Genomic DNA, 22504 nt, shown 5'->3' on the forward strand with positions numbered 1-22504 from the left:
GCACAGAACCGCCCCCACAGCCAATCTTTGTCGGCAACTACGGAGCGCCGCGGGGCCCAGCCTAGGAGGCCGGTTTCGGCGCCGTGGAAGTCACATGGCAGGAAGTCGGCTAGAAGAAGCGGAAGTAGCATGTGCTTGGGGAGGGGGCGGTAACCGGAACCCGGAGGGAAAGGCTCGTGGAGTCGGCGAGAACTGGTAGCCAAGATGAAGGTGAAGATGCTCAGTCGGAACCCGGACAACTATGTCCGCGAAACCAAGTTGGACTTACAGAGAGGTGAGGCGGGTTAGCAGGGAGCCCGCCAGCCTTGGGTCTGGCCTGGGCTCCCACCGAGTGAAGCTGGCGGGGGTACTCGCTCTGTAGTCTCGCTGCCTGCGCCCTTTCGCCAACGGACACTTTACGGATCAGGCCGTGGTGGGACTGGGTAGCGGATAACTTCTCTTGAAGTCCTCTTTAAAAGAACTTGGTCGAATAGTGAGAAAGTTAGCTCTATGGAGAATGTTTCCGCTCACTTCGCACCCCCTCCAGCTACTGCTCTCAGGTTCCTGTTGTTGAAAAGTGCAACTTGAATGAGCCAAAGTCGTGGGTTGAAGGAATTAACGATTGAACTGGCTTCTTTACACCTTACAGCTACTCTTCTTTACACCTTACAGCTGCTCTAACTTCTGACCACTTTACTAAAAATCACGTACGTCTGGATGTAGGAAGAGACAAAGGTGAAACGAAGCCATCCATTTTCTCAATCAACAACTTTTGGAATTGGGAAATGGTTAAAATGAAATTAATGACTTTTATCCGTACTGGTCTGTTCCCCCATTAACACACTGGTTGCTTATGAATTATGTAATTGCTTGTGATATCTAAATGACAAGGGACCAGCCATATGTTAACACAATTAGAACTGCAAAGAATAACACGTTCAAAGGCCTTAAGGCAAAAATGAACTTGGGGGCCATGTCATCAGAGGTTGAGTAAGGGATAAAATGATAGAAGATGAGACTGGAACAATATTTCGTTATTTTCATTGAATAGTAGAGATTGTCAACATATACGTGAGCATTGCTAAGAAGTAGGTAATCTACTCACAAGATGGTTTTACAGGTTAAGTAACAAGACAGTAATGTTTCTAATATGCATTAGGTTATGTCACTTGGATTTGACATCATCTTTGTTTCCTGAATATGGTCTCATCTTCCTCTCTAGTTTTGCCAGGATATTTACCCTTGCCAGTGTGAGTGCATTTCAAGCATTCTCTTAATGCAAGAATGAATGAATGACTGGCTGGTCATAAAATCTTAGTGTTAGGAGGTGATTAGTTACCTGATCTTGTTGTTAAGGGTCTGACTTATTTTCTACACATCTTCTTATTTCTTTATACTTTATGATGGAAGTATTGATAGAAAAATGGAAAAAATGAAGTATTGGAGCTCTGTAAAACATAAAATAAGGGAGATACTTGTTAGCTTTATGTCATTCATGTTTAGCTGTTATTTCCTTGTAAATTTTGTGCAGTCGTCATATGCTTATTTCAGTATTTTGATTCATTGACCTGGGGTGGGCATCAGAGAATGTGTATTTTTAAAACTCTATTGGTTGTTCTGATACAGTTGGTTAAAATACAGACGTGTGAGAAAAACTTACATAAATATATACCACGTGTTTGTTAGCTGTGATATCCTTGGTGCTTGTGGCATATGGCAGATGCTTTATATATACTTATTGACTGTTCATTGTTTACTAAATGTGGGAATGATTGTAGTGATTTGGAACACTTTATAGAAGACCTGAGATTTAAGCTGAATATTTTTAAAAGATAAATGGGGTTTAAATAGGTTAGGATAAAAGCTGGAGTATATTATTTCTTTTCTTTTTTTTTTTTTTTTTTTACTTTATTGATTTTTAGAGCGAGAGGAAGGGAGAGGGAAAGAGAGATAGAAACATTGATGAGAGAGAACATTGATTGGCCACCTTCTGCGTGCCCTCCACTGGGAATTTGGCCTACAACCTGGGCATTTGCCCTGACTGGGAATCGAACTGGCGACCTCTTGGTACATGGGTCGATGCTCAACCATGGAGCCACACTGGCTGGGCCGGAGTATATTCTTGGTGGGAAGAACTGACTTCTGCAAGTACTCAAGAGTAGGGAAGTTCAAGGCAGTTTTAGGTGATAGTGAATAAACCATTTTGGCTGGCGATGAGTTAAAGAAACTACTTGAAGAAGTAGGTTGGGACCTCAATGTGGAAGACCAGAAAGGAGCTTGGACTTAATTCCATTGGTCAGTGGTCTGTAAAATGGATGTACTGGGCTATTCATTACGGCGTAGAAAAACAGTACTTAAGTTTATATTGATTTTTAGAGGGAGTGGAAGGGAGAGGGAGAGAAACATTGATGTGAAAGCAAAACGTCAATAGGCTCCCCCTCCCCACCTGCCACACCCCCCTCCCCCACAAAGGACCAAGCCTGAAACATAGGCATGTGCCCTTACCAGCCAAGGCCAATTTATATATTTCTTATCTTAAAAAATAAATTAATCTTGCCCTGGCCATTTTGGCTCAGTGGTTGGAGCATCGGCCCGAGGACCAGAGAGTCCTGGGTTCAGTTCCCACTAAGGGCATGTACCTCGTTTGCGATTTGTCCCAGGCCCCAGTTGTGGTTGTGTGGGTGGCAACCAGTTGATGTGTGTCTGTCTCACATGGATGTCTGTCTGTCTGTCTCTCTCTCTCTCTCCCCCCCTCTCTCCCTCTCCCTCCCCCCCTCTCTCCCTCTCCCTCCCCCTCTCCCTCCCTCTCTCCCTTTTTCCCTCCTGCTTTATCTGAAGATAAATGCAAAAAACTGTCCTCAGGTGAGGATAAAAAAGGTTAATTAATTAATCTTTATTTGGATAATACTTTCACTGACATCCTCCTTTCAGCAATATGTTAAATAGTCACATACTGTATGTGGTACTTGAGGTAGCCTAAGAAAAGACTGGAGGGTTGACAAAGGTGTGCTTGCTTCTACCGTTGGAATAGTGTAGCATATTATACAGTTTACATTTATTGGAGGATTATATTATTTTAAATAACAGAATCTTTATAATAACTTGTAAAGTGATGGGAGGGTGATGAATGATAATCTGTTTTCCTGCAGAGGTTCCTTGGTAATAGAAGGCAAATTCTTAGAAGAGTTGTGGGACATAATGATGAGTTAAGCATTTTTAAATTTGCTGAACTTTTCTGTGGCTATGAATACTAGGGAGGAGTTTTTATTTTTTATTTTTAAAAAGCACACATAACCCGCTGCTTCAACATCCATTTTAGTGATGAGTAAGGAAGTGATTTTTTTTTTAATTTTAATTTTTTTTACTTTATTTTTATTGTTGACAGATGTCCCCATTTGTAATTTTCAAAAAAAAAATTGTGCTATGGAAGATCATTTTGAAAATGTATATTTAGAACTGTTCTCATCATATAAAAATTTTTGTTCTGAAAATGATCAGTGTCTTCTATAAAAATTCATTTTTTACTACATGTAAATATTGGTAGACAGAATGATCTACCTTGTTGAATTTTTTTAACTGTTAAAATTATTAAAATGCCAAATAGTTGTAGGAACAGGTATAAACAGAGTAAATGGAAATTTTCTAGACATATTTTAGAAATCATCTTTATAAAATTGGTGGATGGGACTAAAATGAAATACATAAACATAGCCAACTATGAATGTCTTCTCTTTGGAATTGCTTGTCTTTGCGAAGTGCAGGTAGTCCTCACTTTGCACAGTACCCTATTAACTCAACCAGTCCCACTGTTTGACATGCTCACAGTGACATGTCACAAATCACATCTGTTACCAGAAAAATGCAAAATGAGGAATTGGTTCTGGTATATTGAGGTCCCAATAACACAGTACCATGGATTAGCATTCTGCCTGTATCTTTTTCAACTGTGGTAGCAATTAAAACCAAACATTGTAATTAAAACTTTTGAATAGTGTTAGATTGAAATTTTTAAAAAATTATCTTTAATCACATGCTCTCACTAAATAAATACCATATATATAATATACGATTGAGAAGGAAAGATGTGTTCAAAAACTGTTACTAATGGGGCACATAATCAAAAGAGTTTGAATACTACCACTATAGGGAGCCTTTGAAAGTTTCTGAGCATGGGAGGTTATGTTTTAGAATGATTAGAATGATTATGAGGTTATGTTTAATCTGTTGATAGTGTAAACTACCACCAAATAGAGTAGGATTGATATTACAATAGTCCAAGTGAAAAGTAATAAGGGCCACAACTAAGTTACTAGAAGTAGGAAAAGAGGAAAGAATGAATAAGAAGTTTTTCCAAGAGAGTATAAGTAGGACTTTAAGTTTTGGCACTGGGTAATGTGGGAGATGGAATACATAAGAATGACTGATCTTTAAGCTTGATTGAATGTTGGCTACAGTACTATTGATTAAGAAACTTGCAAACCTGTAGAGAATTTTTTATAAGAATCTATTTGAGCCAAACTGATGACAGTTGCCTGGAAGCAAGATTTCTGATGCTTCGAAGAGTGACAGTTTTGCAGTTTCTTTTATAGGTTTGAGAAAGATTTTGTGCTGTCTTGAGTGTGGTTATGCGTATTTCAAAGGTGTGTTAAATTAGATGCACAGAAACAATGGACATGGCTTGCTTAAGTCAGAGATGAATCTTTTACTAAAGAAGTCATATGCCTGGGGCGTAACTACCCACCATGACCTGCCCATTTGGAAATTTATGATCAGATCACATTGTGAGGTTACTTTCTATAGAACCCCTTTTTTTGTCCACAGGACCATTATTAACAGGGAGTCAAAAGAAGAGACAGCAGCCCTGGCTGCTGTGGCTCATTTGGTTGGAGTGTTGTCTCATATACCAAAAGGTGGCGGGTTCATTTTCCAGTCAGGGCGCATACCCAGGTTATAGCTTGGATCCCTGGTTGAGGTGCTTGCGGGGAGGCAACCAATCAGTGTTTCTCTCTCCACCTCCACCCCCCCTTTTCACCCTTTCTCCCTGCCTTTTTCTAAAAATCAACTTAAAAATTTAAAAAAAATAAAAGAGCAGGGTGAAGGCATGGGGTAAGAAGATACATTTACTTTTAGACATTGAGGGTTTGTTAGATATTTGGGTTTAGAATGATTTCCTGAGCATAATTATTAGCTGAGACAACCCGTTTGGCAATATAGCATAATAGTTAAGAACATTGATTCTGGAGCCAGACTTTCTTGGTTTGAATCCTGACTCCATCACTTCATAGGTAAGTTACCGCTCTGTGCCTCAGTTTCCCCATCTATAAAGTGGGAAATAGAAATAGAACCTAACCCACAGAGTTCTGTGAAGATTAAATGAGTTAATGTAAGGTATTGGCGACAGTGCCTGGCACATGGTAAACTCTTTTTTAAGTGGGTAAACAAATATGGAAAGTGCTCAATAAATAGCTAGAATGATAATCACAAAGCCTACAGTGATGAGCAATGGAGATTGACAATGTCTCCTGCCCCACAAGTTGCTTAGCGTTCAGTTGGGCAAACATTTATTATGTACTTGTTTTGTGCCAGGCACTGTGCTAGGCATAAGGAGTACAGGTGAAGAATGTAGTGAAGCCGGGCCCATGAAAGCTTAAAACCAGTTGAAAGGTGTAGTGAAAAGCTGTGAGTGTATACAGGACCTAATTGTTTTGCAAACTACACGCATTCCATGATTTTTTGGCAATTTTGGAAAGGTTTCTGGACAAAAAGTCTACTTTTGTATTATTTGCAGCACTAGGCATAGAACACTGTTTCTAACAATGGCTATTGGATAACAAATTGAATGATTGAGGAAGACCACAGGAAATATTAAATGTGAATTGTTTTGTTAAGAAGAGTCATTCTTATTTCAGTTCCCAGAAACTATGATCCTACCTTACATCCTTTTGAGGTCCCACGAGAATATGTAAGAGCATTAAATGCTACCAAACTGGAACGGGTATTTGCAAAACCATTCCTTGCTTCTCTGGATGGTCACCGAGATGGAGTCAATTGCTTGGCAAAGCATCCAAAGAGCCTGGCTACTGTTCTCTCTGGTTCATGTGATGGAGAGGCAAGTGTTACTCTAAGCGTTGATGTTTTAAACTAAAAAATAATTATATTACAAATGTTCTTCCTTTAGTTTTGAGTTACTGTGGTTTTAATTGGTTTGATTTCATTTTTATGTTATTTTCTTTTCATTCTCAAGACTGAATTAGTAATTTCAGTAGTTTGTTATCTAAACCCAAGAAATTAAAAATGTTGTAGCTTAAGATTTAATTTGATAGTAAATAATAAAAGATGTTTGTAATAAAAATACTTCAGTATGAGTTTTATTAATAACAAGATGTTATTAATGGTTCAACACTTAATTGTTTCCCACCTGGCAAAGAAAGAAAGCTTTGAAACACTTTAAGCTAGAATCAACAGAATATTTAACAGATTGAATGTTTCATTTGTTGGTATACTTATTCTTAATGATTGCATTATTTTTTTTTTAATCCTCACCAGAGGATATTTTTTTTATTGATTTCTAGATAGAGTGGAAGGGCGAGAGAGAGAGAGAAACATTGATGTGAGAGAGACACATCAATTGGTTGTCTCCCTCACCCACCCCACCCACCCCCCGAGGCCGGGGATCAAACCTGCCACCCAGGTACATGCCCTTGACTAGGAATCAAACCCGAGACCCTTTTCTCCGCAGGCCAACACTCTTAACTGCTGAGCCAAACTGGCCAGGGCATGATTGCATTATTTTGATCCAGAGGATTTTGTTTTTAGCTGTCTGGTAGAATGATTCATTGCCTTTTCAGTTTTGAATTTAATTTATATTGGAATGTAGTATTCCTGTGCCTGAACATTTTATATTTACAATTTACTGAAATTTCCTGGTGTACTTTATCATAGGTCAGAATTTGGAACCTGACCAAACGAAACTGTATTCGTACAATACAAGCACACGAAGGTTTTGTACGAGGAATATGTACTCGTTTTTGTGGGAGTTCTTTTTTTACAGTAAGTATAATGCAGTTATGTTATTAACTCTTTTCAACATGTATAAGACTGATATAATTGCTTTCTGAGTTCATTTATTTCTTCCAAGGCTCTTTCGGAGTTTTACAATACAAAACAACTTACTAAAACCTTGAAAAGTACAAGTTTTCTTTATGTAATCCAGCTTCCCGATGCTTTTTTATTTTTTAAATAAATAATTACTTAATATAATAATGAACTATAGGGTACTGAGAAGTGGGATTAATGCAAGGTGAGGCTAGAAAGGTGGTTTAGTTTATTCTGGAGGATTTTCAGTGCTAGGGATGAGTAAGTTGTATTGTGTCAGATAGTCGTAAATCATTGAAGAAGTAAATCATTGGGGGGAGGTAAGATATACATAACATAAAGCTTACCATTGTAACCATTTTTAAGTGTACATTTCAGTGGCATTAAGTATGTCACATCATTGTGCAACCATCACCACTATCTATTTCCAGAATTTTTTCATTTTCCCAAACTGTAACTCTGTTCCCCCATGAATAACTCCCATCCGCCTTGTTTCTAGCCCTTGATAAGCACTGGCCTACATTGTGTCTATGTATTTGACTATTCTAGGTAGCTCACATTAGAGCAATCATATAATGTTTGCGCTTCTGTGTCTGACTTAATTTCACTTAGCATAATGTCCTTAGGGTTCGTTCATGTTTTAGACTGTCAGAATTTCTTTCCTTTTTACGGCTGAATAATATTCCTGTGTGTGTGTGTGTGTGTGTGTACACCACATTTTTTAATCCATTCATCATCCATCAATGGACACGTGGTTGTTTCACCTTTTGGCTTTTGTGAATAATGCTGCTATGAACATTGGTGTACAAATGTCTGAATTCATTGAAAGTTTTTAATAGGGGAATGGCAAATCTAAGCTGTCTTTTGAAATGATTAATTTGACAGAGTAAGTGATCAGTTTGGAGGCTGTTTTAATAATCTTGGTAAGCAACAATGGATCAGTGCTGGGTAATGAAAACAGTGGAAATTAGTTTTTAAGTTTGGAAACATTTCGGAGGTTTGACAGGCTTGATAACTGTGGGATCCCTAAGAAGGTGGTGGTTTCTGTTACAGAAATGGGGAAGCCAGGAGGTCAGAACAGTAGAGGGGGTGAGGCTAGGAAGGATAGAGTGCGATGAGTTGGACTGCCATGGGCTGTTAAGTGAAGATGTCTATAGACCTTTACAGATGATCTGAAGCTCAGGAGGGAAGTCAGAGTTAAACTTGGAAGCATCAATACAGAAATAATGATTGAAGCCATGGTATGGCATCATATGGGAGAAATGAGGTAGAAAATGGAGAAATCAGAGCTGTCAGGGAACTAGACTTGGGGAATACCACCTCTAAGAATGGGGAAACTCTGGGAATAGCCAGAGAACTAGAACTTGTGAATGAGCTTAATGCCTCAGGAGGAAGGGATAAATTGGCTGTGTGAACTACAATAGAGGATGATGAGGAGGAAGACTAAGAAGAATATTTTAGGAATGTAGACCTGCAAAAAATAGAAAGTTAAAGGTCCTATAATTCTACCATTTTAGTTCTAACACTTTTAGAAGTTTGATGTATATCTTTTCAACTGTTTTGACCTATATGCGTAACAGTTTGTGTATACATACACACTAACCAACTCTGTAAATTTTCCTTATTCTCTATTCAGAGGTCTTTTTTGTTGTTGTTGTTGTTTTTACCCTCACTTGAGGACATTTTTCCATTTTTTGTTCAGATAGTGTGTGAGGGAGGGAGAGAGAAAGAGAAACATCGATGTGAAAGGGACACATTGAGTGGCAGCCTCCTCCCACATGACCCGACCAGGGCCAGGGACGAATTGCAATCAAGGTACATGCTCTTGGCTGGAATCGAACCTACAACTCATTGGTCCGTGGGCCAACGTTCTGACCACTGAGCCAAACCGGCCAGGGCTCAGCGGTGTTTTTTTTTAAAGAATAGATTGATACCATGCTGGGTGCAAAACTCAGATAGTAAGGGAATAATGAAGGGAAGAGATGAGTTCTGGGAAACCCGAGAGCTACCTTTAAATATTTGAAAGATTGTCATGTGAAAGAGGAAGTGGATTTACTTGTTTCATATAGGAGCATTAGGAATTAGGTGTTAATGTTAAAAGATTTGGTTTTGATGTGAAGAAAATTTATTTGCTATCAAAAACTAAAATAGGCCACATTGCAAAGCATTTAGTAGCTTTTCACTAGAGGGGTGCAGACAAGTTTCAAAATCCTGTATGTGTATGTCATAGAAGGAATTGGGTGGGAAGTTGGAGCATACTGCACCTACATTTCTTCCATTTGGTTATTCTGGATATGTTGACTAGTTTAACATCCCAGCCAGAGGACTCACTCTTTTTTTTTTTTTTGATGCTTAAAAATGAGTAAAGACTGAAATGTTTTATATTCACTATTCATTTCTCCCTTTCTTTAGGTATTATAAGCAGTGAGTGCTTGGCTAGAGATGAGACACATGTGAAAACTGCTTGCTGGCATAATTTCAGCACTTAATGTTTCAAAAAATGTTTAATATACAATGTTGCAAAAGATAAACCTTTATTTCCTAAATTTCATAGTCTCTGTTGCTATCCCAGTTTGTGGTACCAACAGGTCCTTCTTCACCTTACTCAGCCTGGAGATGAGATATTTTTAGTCAGACATATTCTTCTTTGGTTTCTTTTTCCCAAAAGATGTTAAACCTTTCTTAGGTTTGATGGTGTTCTGAGGCTTGTACTCAATAGACTTGTATAGAGTAGCTTAGGCATCTTCAAGGAGGTTCAGTCTTGAGCTAGCAGACACTGTTTATCAGAAGCTTGATTAAAAGAAACAGTCTTCAGGGAGGGTGTTCTTAATGACAGTTTATCCTGTCTTCCATAAATGCTAAAATATTCCATTGAGTCGAGCCAGATCAGTCAAGACCTCTGTACTCTGATTACCTTTTTTTTTTTTTTTTTATCCTCACCCGAGGACATTTTCCCATTTTTTTGTTCAGGTAGAGTGGGAGGGAGAGCGGGGAACAGAGAGAGAGAGAGAAACATCCATGTGAAAGGAACACATCAAGTGGCTGCCACCCGCACGACCGGCCAGGGCCGGGGACAAACTGCAGCCGAGGTATGCGCCCTTAGTGGGAACTGAACCCGGGTCTCCCAGGACTGCAGGTTGACGCTCTAACCGCTGAGCCAAACCGGCCAGGGCATTTTACTGGCTCACAATACTGATTTCCAGAATTGCATGGTATGGTGCTAGTAGCTTAGATTCAGAGTTGTTATTAAGTATTTTTGGTCTGTTAGCACCCTCAACAAAAGAAATTCCAGTCTGACCTTAGTACCCAAACTTCTCTCATAATCACTTATCCTATTCTAATATGAGTACTGTGAATTGTTTTGCAGGAAGGGTTTCCCTGTTTTTTTGGTTTGTTTGTTTTTTTAATCCTCACCTGAACACATTTTTTCCATTTTTTGTTCAGACAGAGTAGGAGGGAGAGAGAGAGAGAAACATCGACATGAAAGGGACACATCAAGTGGCTGCCACCCGCACAACCCGACCAGGGCCGGGGACAAACTGCAACCGAGGTGCGCGCTCTTAGCGGAAACCGAACCTGGGTCTCTCTGGACCGCAGACCGACCCTCTAACCGTTGAGCCAAACTGGCCAGGGTGGGTTTCACTGTTTTAATTTGCTGCAGGAAAAGAACTAAATTCATGCTCTTCCCACAGATATATACTAATATTTTTATTTAAAAAGTGAATGTAGCCCTGGCCGGTTTGGCTCAGCGGTTAGAGCGTCGGCCTGCGGTCTGGAGAGACCCGGGTTCGGTTCCCACTAAGGGCATGTACCTCGGTTGCAGTTTGTCGCCAGCCCTGGTTAGGTTGTGTGGGTGGTGACCACTCGATGTGTCCCTTTCACGATGATGTTTCTCTCTCTCTCTCTCTCTTTCTCTCTCTCCCTCCCACTCTATCTGAACAAAATATCGAAAAATGTCCTCGGGTAAGGATAAAAAAAAATGTGGATGTAGAGTATATATGATATGGAAATGTAAAAAAATCAGGAAGTTAAAGTAGAATCTTAGCATTCTACTTTTAGTTAAAACTAGCAGTTTGATATATATATATATACTATTTTGTTCAACACCACATATATGATTATTTTATGTTATTAACCCCATATCAGGTTATATTATGCATTCTGTTCTGCAGCTTGCTTTACCTAATATCTTGAACATATCTGCCACATACCCAAGTCTAAGTTACATAATAGTTGCCTTGCCTTGGTTTGGGCTAAGGTGCCAACAGTTTTACTCTTCATTGCTTCTTTACTTTCCGTACATCTGTGAGCACAGTGAAAAGGCAAATGATGTCTTTACTAACATTATGAAAATAGTTTTGACCCCATGGACGTCTGAAAAATTCTGAGTCCTTCAAAGGTCTGTAGTTCAGTTTGAAAAGCATCAACTCAATAGTTTCTGGAGTTTCGTGTCAGGTAGAGAAGGACTTTATTCATGCCAAGACTATAAAAATATTTTCTCCCTAATATTTTTATGTGTTTTCATTTTTCACATTTAAAATTACCTGGAATTTTATTTTTATGTTTGGCATTAGATTAGTTCAACTTTTTAAATGATCAACCTGAAATCACAATATTATTTTATTAGAATTGATTTTTCTCTCTAATTTGAAATGCCATCCTATTGCAGTTTGTGGGTTTTTTTGCCATTTTATGTGACCTAACTTTATTCCTACTCTTATTTTATTTTGCTCTACTCGTACTATTTTATTTTTAATTGTATGTACTATATTATGTATTTGTTACAAATCTTTACTTTAACAAGGTGAGATATAAATGCATCAGTAATTATTATACTGGACAAATAATGTATGTGCCATTTTTTAAACTGAAGATGTTTATGGTTTGATGTATATGTTGGCAATCTTAAAAGTTGTAACTGTTACTCATTATCATCATCATCATCATAAATATTTTTAGGTTGGTGATGACAAAACTGTGAAGCATTGGAAAATGGATGGACCAGGCTTTGGAGAAGAGGAAGAACCATTGCATACAATATTAGGAAAGGTACAAAAATAAGTTGTCTATTTAAATTCTTTTTTTCTTTTTCCAAATTATTTCATGATTTTAATTTTCAAAAAAGATGCAAATAAGAAATCAAAGACTTTAGGCTGTAGTAAGTGACCTGTTTTAAGCAATATTTAATGCAATTATGGTTCTTTACAGTTAAAGAATTTGAACAGTTCTTCAGTGTTTGTTGTAGTAGGGTTTGATTTCTCTCTTTTAGCTAGAGGGTGCAATGAAACATTTTTTCTAGCAGGGTCCTGGGGGGACATCTATAAGGTAGAAAGAACAGAAAAAAATAATGCTTCAGCTTCTGTCTGATTTATATCATAGATCTTACACAAAGCTCAGAATGTCTTACTTGAAGGAATCATTTAGGAAATGAAAAAATGTAATAACGTAATGATGTCTTTTGTATAATTCTTACTTACGTTTCTTAGAACATTATTCTGCAAATCAGATGATGTGATTTAGTTGTAGTTTAAGTATAATTTAGAACATTTGGCTACCCATGCTTTATATGCTTACATTTGATAGTAAACAAATTCTAAAATTAGATTTCATCTTTAAATGTATGCATTTTAAACCCACTTTGTCATTTCATTATTATAATTAGTATATATTTAGGTTCTGCTTTTCAGGTTTCAAAAAGTTCCAAATGTTCTTAAAGGGATATGGAGGTCTGGTATGAGTATGAGATGGAAATAACTTGCAGGTGGTAAAAAAAATAGTCAGTAATGCCTGAAACAAAATTGGTTTTATAGTTTTCAAATGCTTTCTCTCTGGAAGTTCCAAAAGATTTTTGAAATATTTAGTCTTACCCCTACCTCTATTATTATGGGCAGTGAATTCTAATTATGAAAAAGTTGTAGGCCTTGCCTTCAGGAATAGAAAATAATTAAAAACCTGCAGGTGCTGGTAGGAGTCCTTAAAAGTTTAAAGTATTGGCAAAATATTTCCCTCTAATTTGCTTTTCAAATAATTTTTACCATATAGTACAAAGGCAGACTTGAATCTCAACCTGAATAGATTAATCACATATTTTAAGTGGATAATACCAAATTTAAGAGATTTTACTGCTTTTAACAATATTAGCATTTACCCTCACTGATTTTACTTTTCTCTCTAAATTTTAATCCAGTTGTTGGTATCTGTGTTTCTGTCCTGGGAGACAGTACTTCATGTGGTAAATGTGGAATGAAGTCTTTTAGAAATTACCTTTGTATTTCTTTAGATCCTTCAGTACCCAATGATGATTTTAAAATTGCTTCAGTGATATGTTTTCAAACTTAACTAAATGCATCCCATGTTAGCATTTTAAGTAAGGGCTTCAAAGAAGTTTCTTTGTGAACAAGTGTTTTCTCAAAAAGGAATGAGAGGATAGATAAATATATTTAAAATATTATTTTGCCCTGGCCTGTTTGGCTCAGCGGTTAGAGCATCCGCCTGCGGTCCAGAGAGACCCGGGTTCGGTTCCCGCTAAGGGCATGTACCTCGGTTGCAGTTTGTCCCCGGCCCTGGTCGGTTGTGCGGGTGGCAGCCACTCGATGTGTTCCTTTCACATCGATGTTTCTCTCTCTCTCTCTGTTCCTCTCTCTCCCTCCCACTCTACCTGAACAAAAAATGGAAAAATGTCCTCGGGTGAGGATAAAAAAAAAAAACAAACAACAATAAAATATTATTTTGTAGAAAAGACCTATCTATAACAATCTCTTTGCTTTTAAAGACAGTGTATACAGGAATTGATCATCACTGGAAAGAAGCTATTTTTGCCACATGTGGACAGCAAGTGGACATTTGGGATGAACAAAAAACCAGTCCTATATGCTCAATGACCTGGGGATTTGACAGTATCAGTAGTGTTAAATTTAACCCAATTGAGGTAATGTTTCTTTTGGAAATATTTTTTGCCTGTTGTTTCCTTATTAATAATTTCAGCTCTCTGTAGGAAACTTTTAAACATGTGATACAGTGTTTTCTGAGTTTTTATTGTGTTTCTGGCATTTGGTCAGCTTTCCAGATTATATCTAAGTTCTGAGACCTTTGTTTGGTCAGATCTCAACATATTTGCCCACAGTTTAGTTCCAGATACTAGTATTAAGCACCATTAGAGGAGGGTGTGTGCTTGTGCTCGTGGCAATAGAATCCAAGCAAACACTGTACTGTGACAGTTCACTTTTACTCATACCTTCAACACTCATCTACCACAGATTACATCAGTGTACCTTTAGGAAAATGTTAATTATTACTAACCTTCTTGGCAATCAGAAGGAGAATTGAGCATTGCTTTCTTTAATTATTTGTAAGTGACAAGGGCATCAATGCTTCATAATAATATGTTTGATATTGTACTACATGAAATAGTTACATTTTTCTTTTCAAAGGAGTATGAATTGTGATTCCTAATTCCTTCCAGGTCTAAGAGAAGAGTTGGAGATTGGCTACTACTTATTGTCAGATCCAAATGTAGGAAAGGAGGCTGCCCTAAAGGCTAAGCTAGGCCTTGGACTCCAGATCTTTCCCTTCTTTTTCTGAATGTATGACAATAGGTGAACTCATTGCCTAAGAAGACTCAGTAGAGATGCTTTTTCCTATAGAAAGAAAAGGAACTTGCTGCAGGTGTAAGCTGATTTTAGAAGTTATCAGAACATTATCATGTTAGATGATATAAGAGAAAATCCTGATACGCACATTTTACACTGTCAGTGACCCACAGCTGACAAAAGGAGGATAGAAAGGCCAAGTAAAGGTAGTAAGGTGTAAAAATTATTTGTATGAAATATTGGAACCTGAGGTGCTGTCATATAATGTGAATTTGGCCTTGTGGTGCTGCTGGGAAGTCAGTCAGAAGACCCTCTCCCTGCCCCAGTACATATCTGCTGCCATCGTGCCTTTGACCTTATACAATTCAGACTTTTTACCTGTATTTGTTTCTTTTAAAATGAGATTAATTATATATCTTTCGGTGTACTTCACAGGTTTGTTGTCATTGTAAAATGTGATAATGTATGTGAATATTTTTAAGAGGTGCTATCTAAATTTAAGATGATGTTATTACTGTTTTTTTTAAAAAACAGAAGGGATAGATTCTCTGAGGGAAGGGTTTGATTCTCTGCGGGAAGACTTTTTTTTTTTTAATCCTCACCCGAGGACATTTTTTAATTTTTTGTTCAGACAGAGTGGGAGGGAGAGAGAGGAAGAGAGAGAGAGAAACATCGACGTGAAAGGGACACATCGAGTGGCTGCCACCCGCATGACCAACCATGGCCGGGGACAAACCAACCGAGGTACGTGCCCTTAGCGGGAACCGAACTCGGGTCTCTCCGGACCACAGGCTGACGCTTTAACCGCTGAGCCAAACTGGCCAGGGCCGTGGGAAGATCTTTTGCTTCTCTGTTTTGAACACCTGTGTCAGAAGAACTGATGGGCAATTCTAAAATTATAATTATTAGTGATGACCTACAACCATGACCATGTTTTTCAAATTTACCTGTATAACAACTCTATTTGTTCAGCTGTGTGTGTGAGATGTGTTTTCTTTAACCTTATGAACTGACTTAGTGGTAAAAGCAAATGGTGTTCATGTCTCTTGTCCTGTATTAAACTTAATGGAAAGGGCATGGTGATGTGAACAATTGGAGTATATTTGTCTCCTTATTAATGTAATTTGTCTCCTTATTTGTCCTTATTAATGATAAATGTTCAGTAAAATATTACAAGCCTAGAATTCTAATAAAGTCAAAAGTTTATAATAAGTATTGCCACATTTTACAATGTGAAAGTTGGTTTTTAGTCTAGATAGAATTTTTGCTTTTCTCAGATCAAAGTCTTTACATTTAGAAATGGAACCTAGTCAGACCTTGAGATGACATAATGAGATACCAAGAAAGGCTGAGAGGAGTCACTAACTAGGAGAAAGTCTCAGAGAGGAATTGCTTTAAAAGGAGTATTTTGGAGGTCATGGTAATGTTTTATTTGAACTTGGCACAATATGTAGAAGGAGCTAGCCATACAGATACTTAGTAAATAAGTCTTGTTCCTCTTACGCTTGCTATACAAAGCAATTAGTAGGCAGAAGCCAAGAGGAACCCTGAGTGAGGAGGAATGGGCTACAGAGGGTGGGGTTTGGGGCTCCTCTGGTAGCTAGAGGGCTTTTTTTTTTTCACCAAATGCCAAGAGTTATGTAAGTACCTTGCACATTTATAACTGATTTACAAGTAAATATTTGAAGCATCGTGAAATAGTTAAAAAAGGACAGACTTAATTTATACAGAGAGCTAATATACCTGAGAATATGTTTAACTACTAATAAAGTGGTGATTTATATAATTAGAAAATATTGCCAGGCAGATACTAACTTCTAAGTGATACTACCTAATGCTGCTCGGTTGCAATAAAATAGAAATATTCCCACAGTGCAGTGTATATTGGTACGACTCTGGAAAATGATTAGCCCTAGATATCAAAAGGCATACATTTTTTAATGCTTTTTGATTCAGTAATGCCACTACTGAAATTTTATCTTTAGAAAAACAAGAGCTACATGTATAAAAGTCTTTATAATAGTGGAAAACAGAGAACAGGTCTAAGTTGAAGCATGGATTAAGTAAAATATGTTCTGTTATAAAACTGAACACAGAATTACCTGTACACTATCATCACTGTTATCTAAAACATATACATGGGGTATAACAATGAAAATATTTAGGTTGCTGAGATTATGAATGATTCATTATATCCTCTTAAAATGGACTATAATGTTATAACTTTGTATCCTAAACATAAACATTAAGGGTAATTAAATGATTTGTTCACTGAATGGACATGGTTTGCTGCCAAGCCTGACTTTTAACTGGTGATTGTTATACTTATTTTTAGACATTTCTCTTGGGAAGTTGTGCTTCTGACAGGAATATAGTACTATATGATATGAGGCAAGCTACTCCTCTGAAAAAGGTGAGTTTCAGTTGGTCTTCTGCTTTACACAATTGTGAATGCATTCCTCGATAAATTGAGTGAAGATATGGAGCAAATGTTTCTTCAGTATTAAAAATTACTGTTTTTCTTAGAGATGTTAGAACTCAAAATAATCGTAGGGGCATTCTCTCAGATCCCTGTTACTTTGTAGAGACCCTTATTTTCACTAGGTACTGTATCCTAGTCTTCTTTGTGTCTTCCAGGCCAGTAAATTTTAGGCATCTAATTAGCACTTATTAAATTGAAAGTTCTTTAATTAAAAGTATTGCATCCTTTTACTTCAGACCCCATGATTATCATGACACACATAGTATTCTATTCCAGAAAGTTTTATAACTAATTTACATAACCAGCTTTATTTGTTTAGTTATGTGCTGACAGGTACTAGTTTGGCATTTTGTTTAGACAAACACTATCTTGTTCAAGGTGACCGATTTCCCAACAGTGCTAAGCAGTCACTCCAGGAGTTAATATCAAAGCTAATAGAACCTTAGGCTAATTCTAAAGGGAGAGAAATACTGTCAGTAAAGAGAAGAGTGCTGATAAAGGAATCGTGAGCATACAGGAAGGGTCAGACATCATTGATGACCATGAATGAGTTCATTGTCATAGTCCACAAGTAAAATAAATGCTTTTAATATTTTTCTTGTTCCTAAATCATTTTTATTACATGTGATAAATTAAGAAATATTAGAAATAGAGTATATTCATTGAAGTTTGAACTTGATAAAATGGTAAACTTTCCAAAGTACCATTTTAGGTTGCTGAGATTATGAATTTCACTCATTCATGTTGTATAGTAGGAAGATCCTACATGAACTTTGGTTTTAGACTTTAAGCAGGTAACTGAATCTGTGTTTCTCCTATGAGTGGTGTTTCTCCTATTAATGGTGGTATTAATAACAACCTTGCAGGACATTGTTGAGAATAAAACGATACGTTAAGCAGTTTAGCAGAATGCTAACATGAAGTCGTAGTTTAATAAGTAATAGTTTCTGCCTCCTCTGCCCCTGCATTCTCAATTTTTGAATGGTTTTCCATTACTTTTAGGTTGAAGAAAAGAGCTGTACCCTGGCTTTCAAGGCTATCCAAAATCTGGTCCCCATATGTTCCATTTATTTATTTGTTTCAGTCAGTAAGGCATCCTATAAATAGGTTTATCACATGCAGATCACTTTGATGGATGTAGAGGTGCTATTGTGTATTATTTCTTAGTTCTGTCTGCTAGACTATCAGTATTTCTTTCATCTTTTCTCTCCTAAATGTAGCAATCAGATTGTACTCCCCCACCAGGTGTATTTTTGGAAGTGTGGGAGGGGTATTTTAAAGATTGCTACTAGCGTTCATTGGGCAGGTGCATAAGAGGCTAAACATCCTACAGGACAGTCACACACAGCAAAAGATTTTCCTACCCAAAATGTTACTATTGAGAAACTCTATAATACACTAGTTCTTCACAGGTTAGCTTCAATCATGTCTCATTTTTCCTGATTAAACTTTAAAACTGTAAGTTATTTGAGGTCAAGGGATCTTTATTAAACATTTGCGTGCGTGTGTGTGTGTTGTTAATCCTCACTCGAAGATATTTTTTCCACTGATTTTTAGAGAGAATGAAAGGGAGGGAGAGATGGGTGTAGGGGGAGAGAGAAACAGAGACGTAAACAGACTGGTTGCCTCCTGCACATGCCCTAAAAGGGCCGGGGATCAAACCTGCAACCCAGGTACATGCCCTTGACCAGGAATCAAACCCAAGACCCTTCAGTGCCCAAGCTGATGCTCTAACCACTGAACCACACTGGCCAGGGCAGCATTTTTCCCACTCCGCCTGTGTGTTCAGGAATCCATTATTCACTGATTTCTTTATGTGTTGCACTGAGCCACGTACTGAGCACATAATATTTACTAAGTATTTGCTTATATACTGAAAAGAAAGGGAAGGAAATGAAGTGGGAAATTTATTCATTTAGGAGGGAATTAATTTCATAGTAATCAGTGTATGCATTCTTTATCAGGTCATCTTAGATATGAGAACAAATACAATTTGTTGGAACCCTATGGAAGCTTTCATTTTCACTGCAGCAAACGAAGATTACAAGTAAGTGTTTCTCTTTTTTAAAATTAATTTATTTATTTTAGAGAGAGAAACATTGATGTGAGAGAGACACAACACAATTGGTTGTCTCCCTCATCATGACCGAGACCAGGGCCAGAGGTTGAACCTGCAATCCACCCCCATCTCACCCCACCCCCGCCCCATCCATGGATCAACACTCTAGTCAAACTGGCCAGTGCAGTTTTCCTCTTCTTTTTTTTTCTATCAGAAATGGCTCAATTGTATATCTTATTAATGAAATATGTTTTCTATGTAGTATTCCTTTATATATGTTAGAAGACTGTCATTTGTTTTCATATATATATATATATATATATATATATTTTTTTTTTTTTTTTTCCCCAAATTGGAGAAGAGCCTCATAGAAAGTAGTCTCAGTTTTCACTATGATGCTGACAAGGGATAGTAAACTATGACCTGTGGACCAAATCCTATCTGCTGCCTATTTTTGTAAAGTTTTATTAGAAATTGCCACACTCATTTATGTACTGAATGGGGCTGTTTTTGTGCTGTCATGCCTGGGCTGAGTAGTTGCAACAAAGACTGTATGGCCCACAAGCTGGCAATGATTATTTGCCCCTTTACAGAAAACATTGGCTGATCTGAATGAGACATACAAATAACAACTGAATCATACACGTTTTAATAGGAACTAAAATTGTCTGCCTACAAAATTTGAAACTCTTCAGGTAGCTGAGACTCATGTAGTCATGTTATCAGTTGTCATTGGGTGGGATTTTATGATTCTTTGTAATTGCTTTAAAACTTGTTGAGGCATTTCACATTGGCTCTCTTACTTTGTCTTTGTAGTATCCCTAAAGGTGAATAGGACATGTATGCTATCCCCTGTTTAGAGATGAGGCTATTGAATCAGGGAGATAAATCTAGTGAGGAAAGAGTGTCTTATTCATCTTTTTTTATCCAAAGCATTTATTGTAGTGCTCTGCATATGGTAGATTCTTAATACATGTGTGTGTATGTGTGTTTGAGAATGTGGAAGCTTATCATTGGTTGAATTTTAGATTTTTTGCATTTAAATTCTTTGTTCTTTCCACTGTTTAGAAAGCATAAATGAGCTCAGAAATGGGATTTATTACATGATGTTTTAATGGTACCAACTAAAAACATCTATTTTGACTTTCTATACTAAAAAGAAGCTCACTTGGACTCTCCAAACCAAATTAATAGAAGGCCTTTTGGCCTTTATTGACATTTTGAAATTAAATGGCCTTGTTTCATTTAAAGACAATGAAAGCATGTCCTGTGGACCTAACCTTATTAAGGTTTCTAAAGTTTGTTTTAATTGGCTGTTTGGGCAAGATAACTTTTTTCAGAGTGTCCCTGGAATTTCTCATTCCTTACCCTGGGAAGAATTATACGTGACACTGGAAACAAAGAGCACGGCCCTTGTTAGAGTACCATACTTTTTCTTACTCGAAAGTGATTTTGCTATGGTACCCTTTTTGTATATTTTTAATATTTCTTTCTTGTATTGCTATTTAGCCTAATCATTCTAAATTAAAAACTGAAGTTCAAGTCTAGACTCCACCAGTAGCTACTGTAGAAATTTGGAGAAGTCATGCAGACTAGCTCTGTGCCAGTTTCATCATCTATAATATATGATCCCTAAAGAATTTTATAGCTCCAGACTTTGTTTATGTAAACATTTTCCACCCAATATAGAAAATAAAACAAATTACTAAATAAATAAAACACTTAAACATAATTAATACGAAAAAACCTGGTTGAAAACCGCTGCTCTAGACAATGAATATAAAGCAGTGTCAATTCAGAAAGTTAACCTCAAAGATCAATTTGACCTTGGCTGACAATCCTATGGTATGTCGGAAGAGTTTAAAAAGAACAATGACTCATCTCTTGATGAAAATTTCATGGTATTTGGGATATTTTATCAACAACATCAATGACTTTTCATAGTAATGGTATTAAATATATTTTTTGAAGTGTTAGACTTTTAAAAAATTTTTATTTCAACTAGAATTTGCAAAAAAGTTATAAAATAAGTGCCTTTGAACCAACTTCCTCTAATGTTAATGTCTTATATAACCATCGTTCAATTAGCAAAACCAAGGAATTAACATTGGTACATTACTAGTAACTAAATTACAGACTTTATTCCATCACCAGTCTAATGTTCTTTTTCTATTCTAGGATCCAACACAGAATCCCCTGTAGCATTTGATTGTTATATCTCATTACAGTTGTCCCTCGCCACTTCTTGCTTTGATGTTTGCGGCTTCACTCTATCATGGTTTTTTCCAATATAGTAATATTTGAAAAAACTGCGATAGAGTGAAGCCGCGAACATCAAAGCATGAAGTGGGGAGGGGAGGGATGACTGTGTATAAATAAAGAATCCTACTTCGTGGAAATGCATTAATCGCGGTAGAGTCCAGAACTGATTAACCGCGATAAACGAGGGCCGTCTGTAGTTTGCTCAGTCTTTGACTATTCCTCAATCTATCCTGTCTTTCATGCCCTGAGTACTTTTGAAAAGTATTTACTTGTTAATTATTTTGTAGACTGCCCTTAATTTGGGCTTAACTGATGTTTCTCATTATTATGCATTTTTGCTAAGAATACCACAAAACTGATATGCCCTTTGTTGGGGCATTGAATCAGTGTTACAGGATGTCTATATCTTATTACTGGTTATTTAAACCTTGATCACTTAGTTAAGGTGGCATCTGCCAGGTTTCTCCACTATAAAGTTACTGTTTTTTTCCTTTTGTAATTAGTACATATCTTTGGGGAGATAACTGTGAAATTATATAGATATCCTATATCTCCTCAAACTTTTGCTCACTAATCTTGGCATCTTGAAGTTTTTTGATGTTAGGAATTTTGTCACAGTGATACTGTATTACTGTTGTTCATTGTACACATTGGCTCATTTGAAGTGCTTATTATTCCTTTAGCTGTTCATCAAGAATTTTTAAACCTTGATAGTCGTGCAGTTATTGTTTTTACCAATTGTGCACAAAGTATAGTTTTCTAATTTTAGTACACTCTTTTGAAAAGCTGTGCTTACTCATATATATCACTGATAAGAGTACAAATTAGTGCTAGGTAATGTTAGAAATGATTTGTCATCTCAAAAGCCTTAAAAATGTTCTTAATCCTTTCAGGAATCTGTCCAGAATTAATTGAAATAATCTTATTGAATCAAAGATTAAGTCTCAAATATTCAAATATTAGAATTTTATTTAATAATTAATAAATGAATTTAAACAAATTATAAATTATTTTAATTTATTAAATAGGCAATCATTA

The 22504-nt window shown here is 36.9% G+C and overlaps 1 protein-coding gene across 1 annotated transcript in view; it reads left to right on the plus strand.

Moving 5' to 3' along the window:
* The first annotated feature begins 142 nt into the window (after positions 1-142).
* The window catches only part of DCAF13 (DDB1 and CUL4 associated factor 13), a 30821-nt gene continuing 8459 nt past the window's right edge, over positions 143-22504 (plus strand). The window contains exons 1-7 of the mRNA XM_036264385.1: positions 143-274; positions 5889-6088; positions 6922-7029; positions 12034-12123; positions 13847-14002; positions 16999-17076; positions 19110-19192. Coding sequence (XP_036120278.1) covers positions 205-274; positions 5889-6088; positions 6922-7029; positions 12034-12123; positions 13847-14002; positions 16999-17076; positions 19110-19192 — 785 coding nt within the window. The 5' untranslated portion in view covers positions 143-204. The remainder of the gene's footprint in view (positions 275-5888; positions 6089-6921; positions 7030-12033; positions 12124-13846; positions 14003-16998; positions 17077-19109; positions 19193-22504) is intronic.

The sequence above is a fragment of the Molossus molossus genome, unplaced genomic scaffold (assembly GCF_014108415.1).
Source record: "Molossus molossus isolate mMolMol1 unplaced genomic scaffold, mMolMol1.p scaffold_m16_p_16, whole genome shotgun sequence".
Lineage (NCBI taxonomy): Eukaryota > Metazoa > Chordata > Mammalia > Chiroptera > Molossidae > Molossus > Molossus molossus.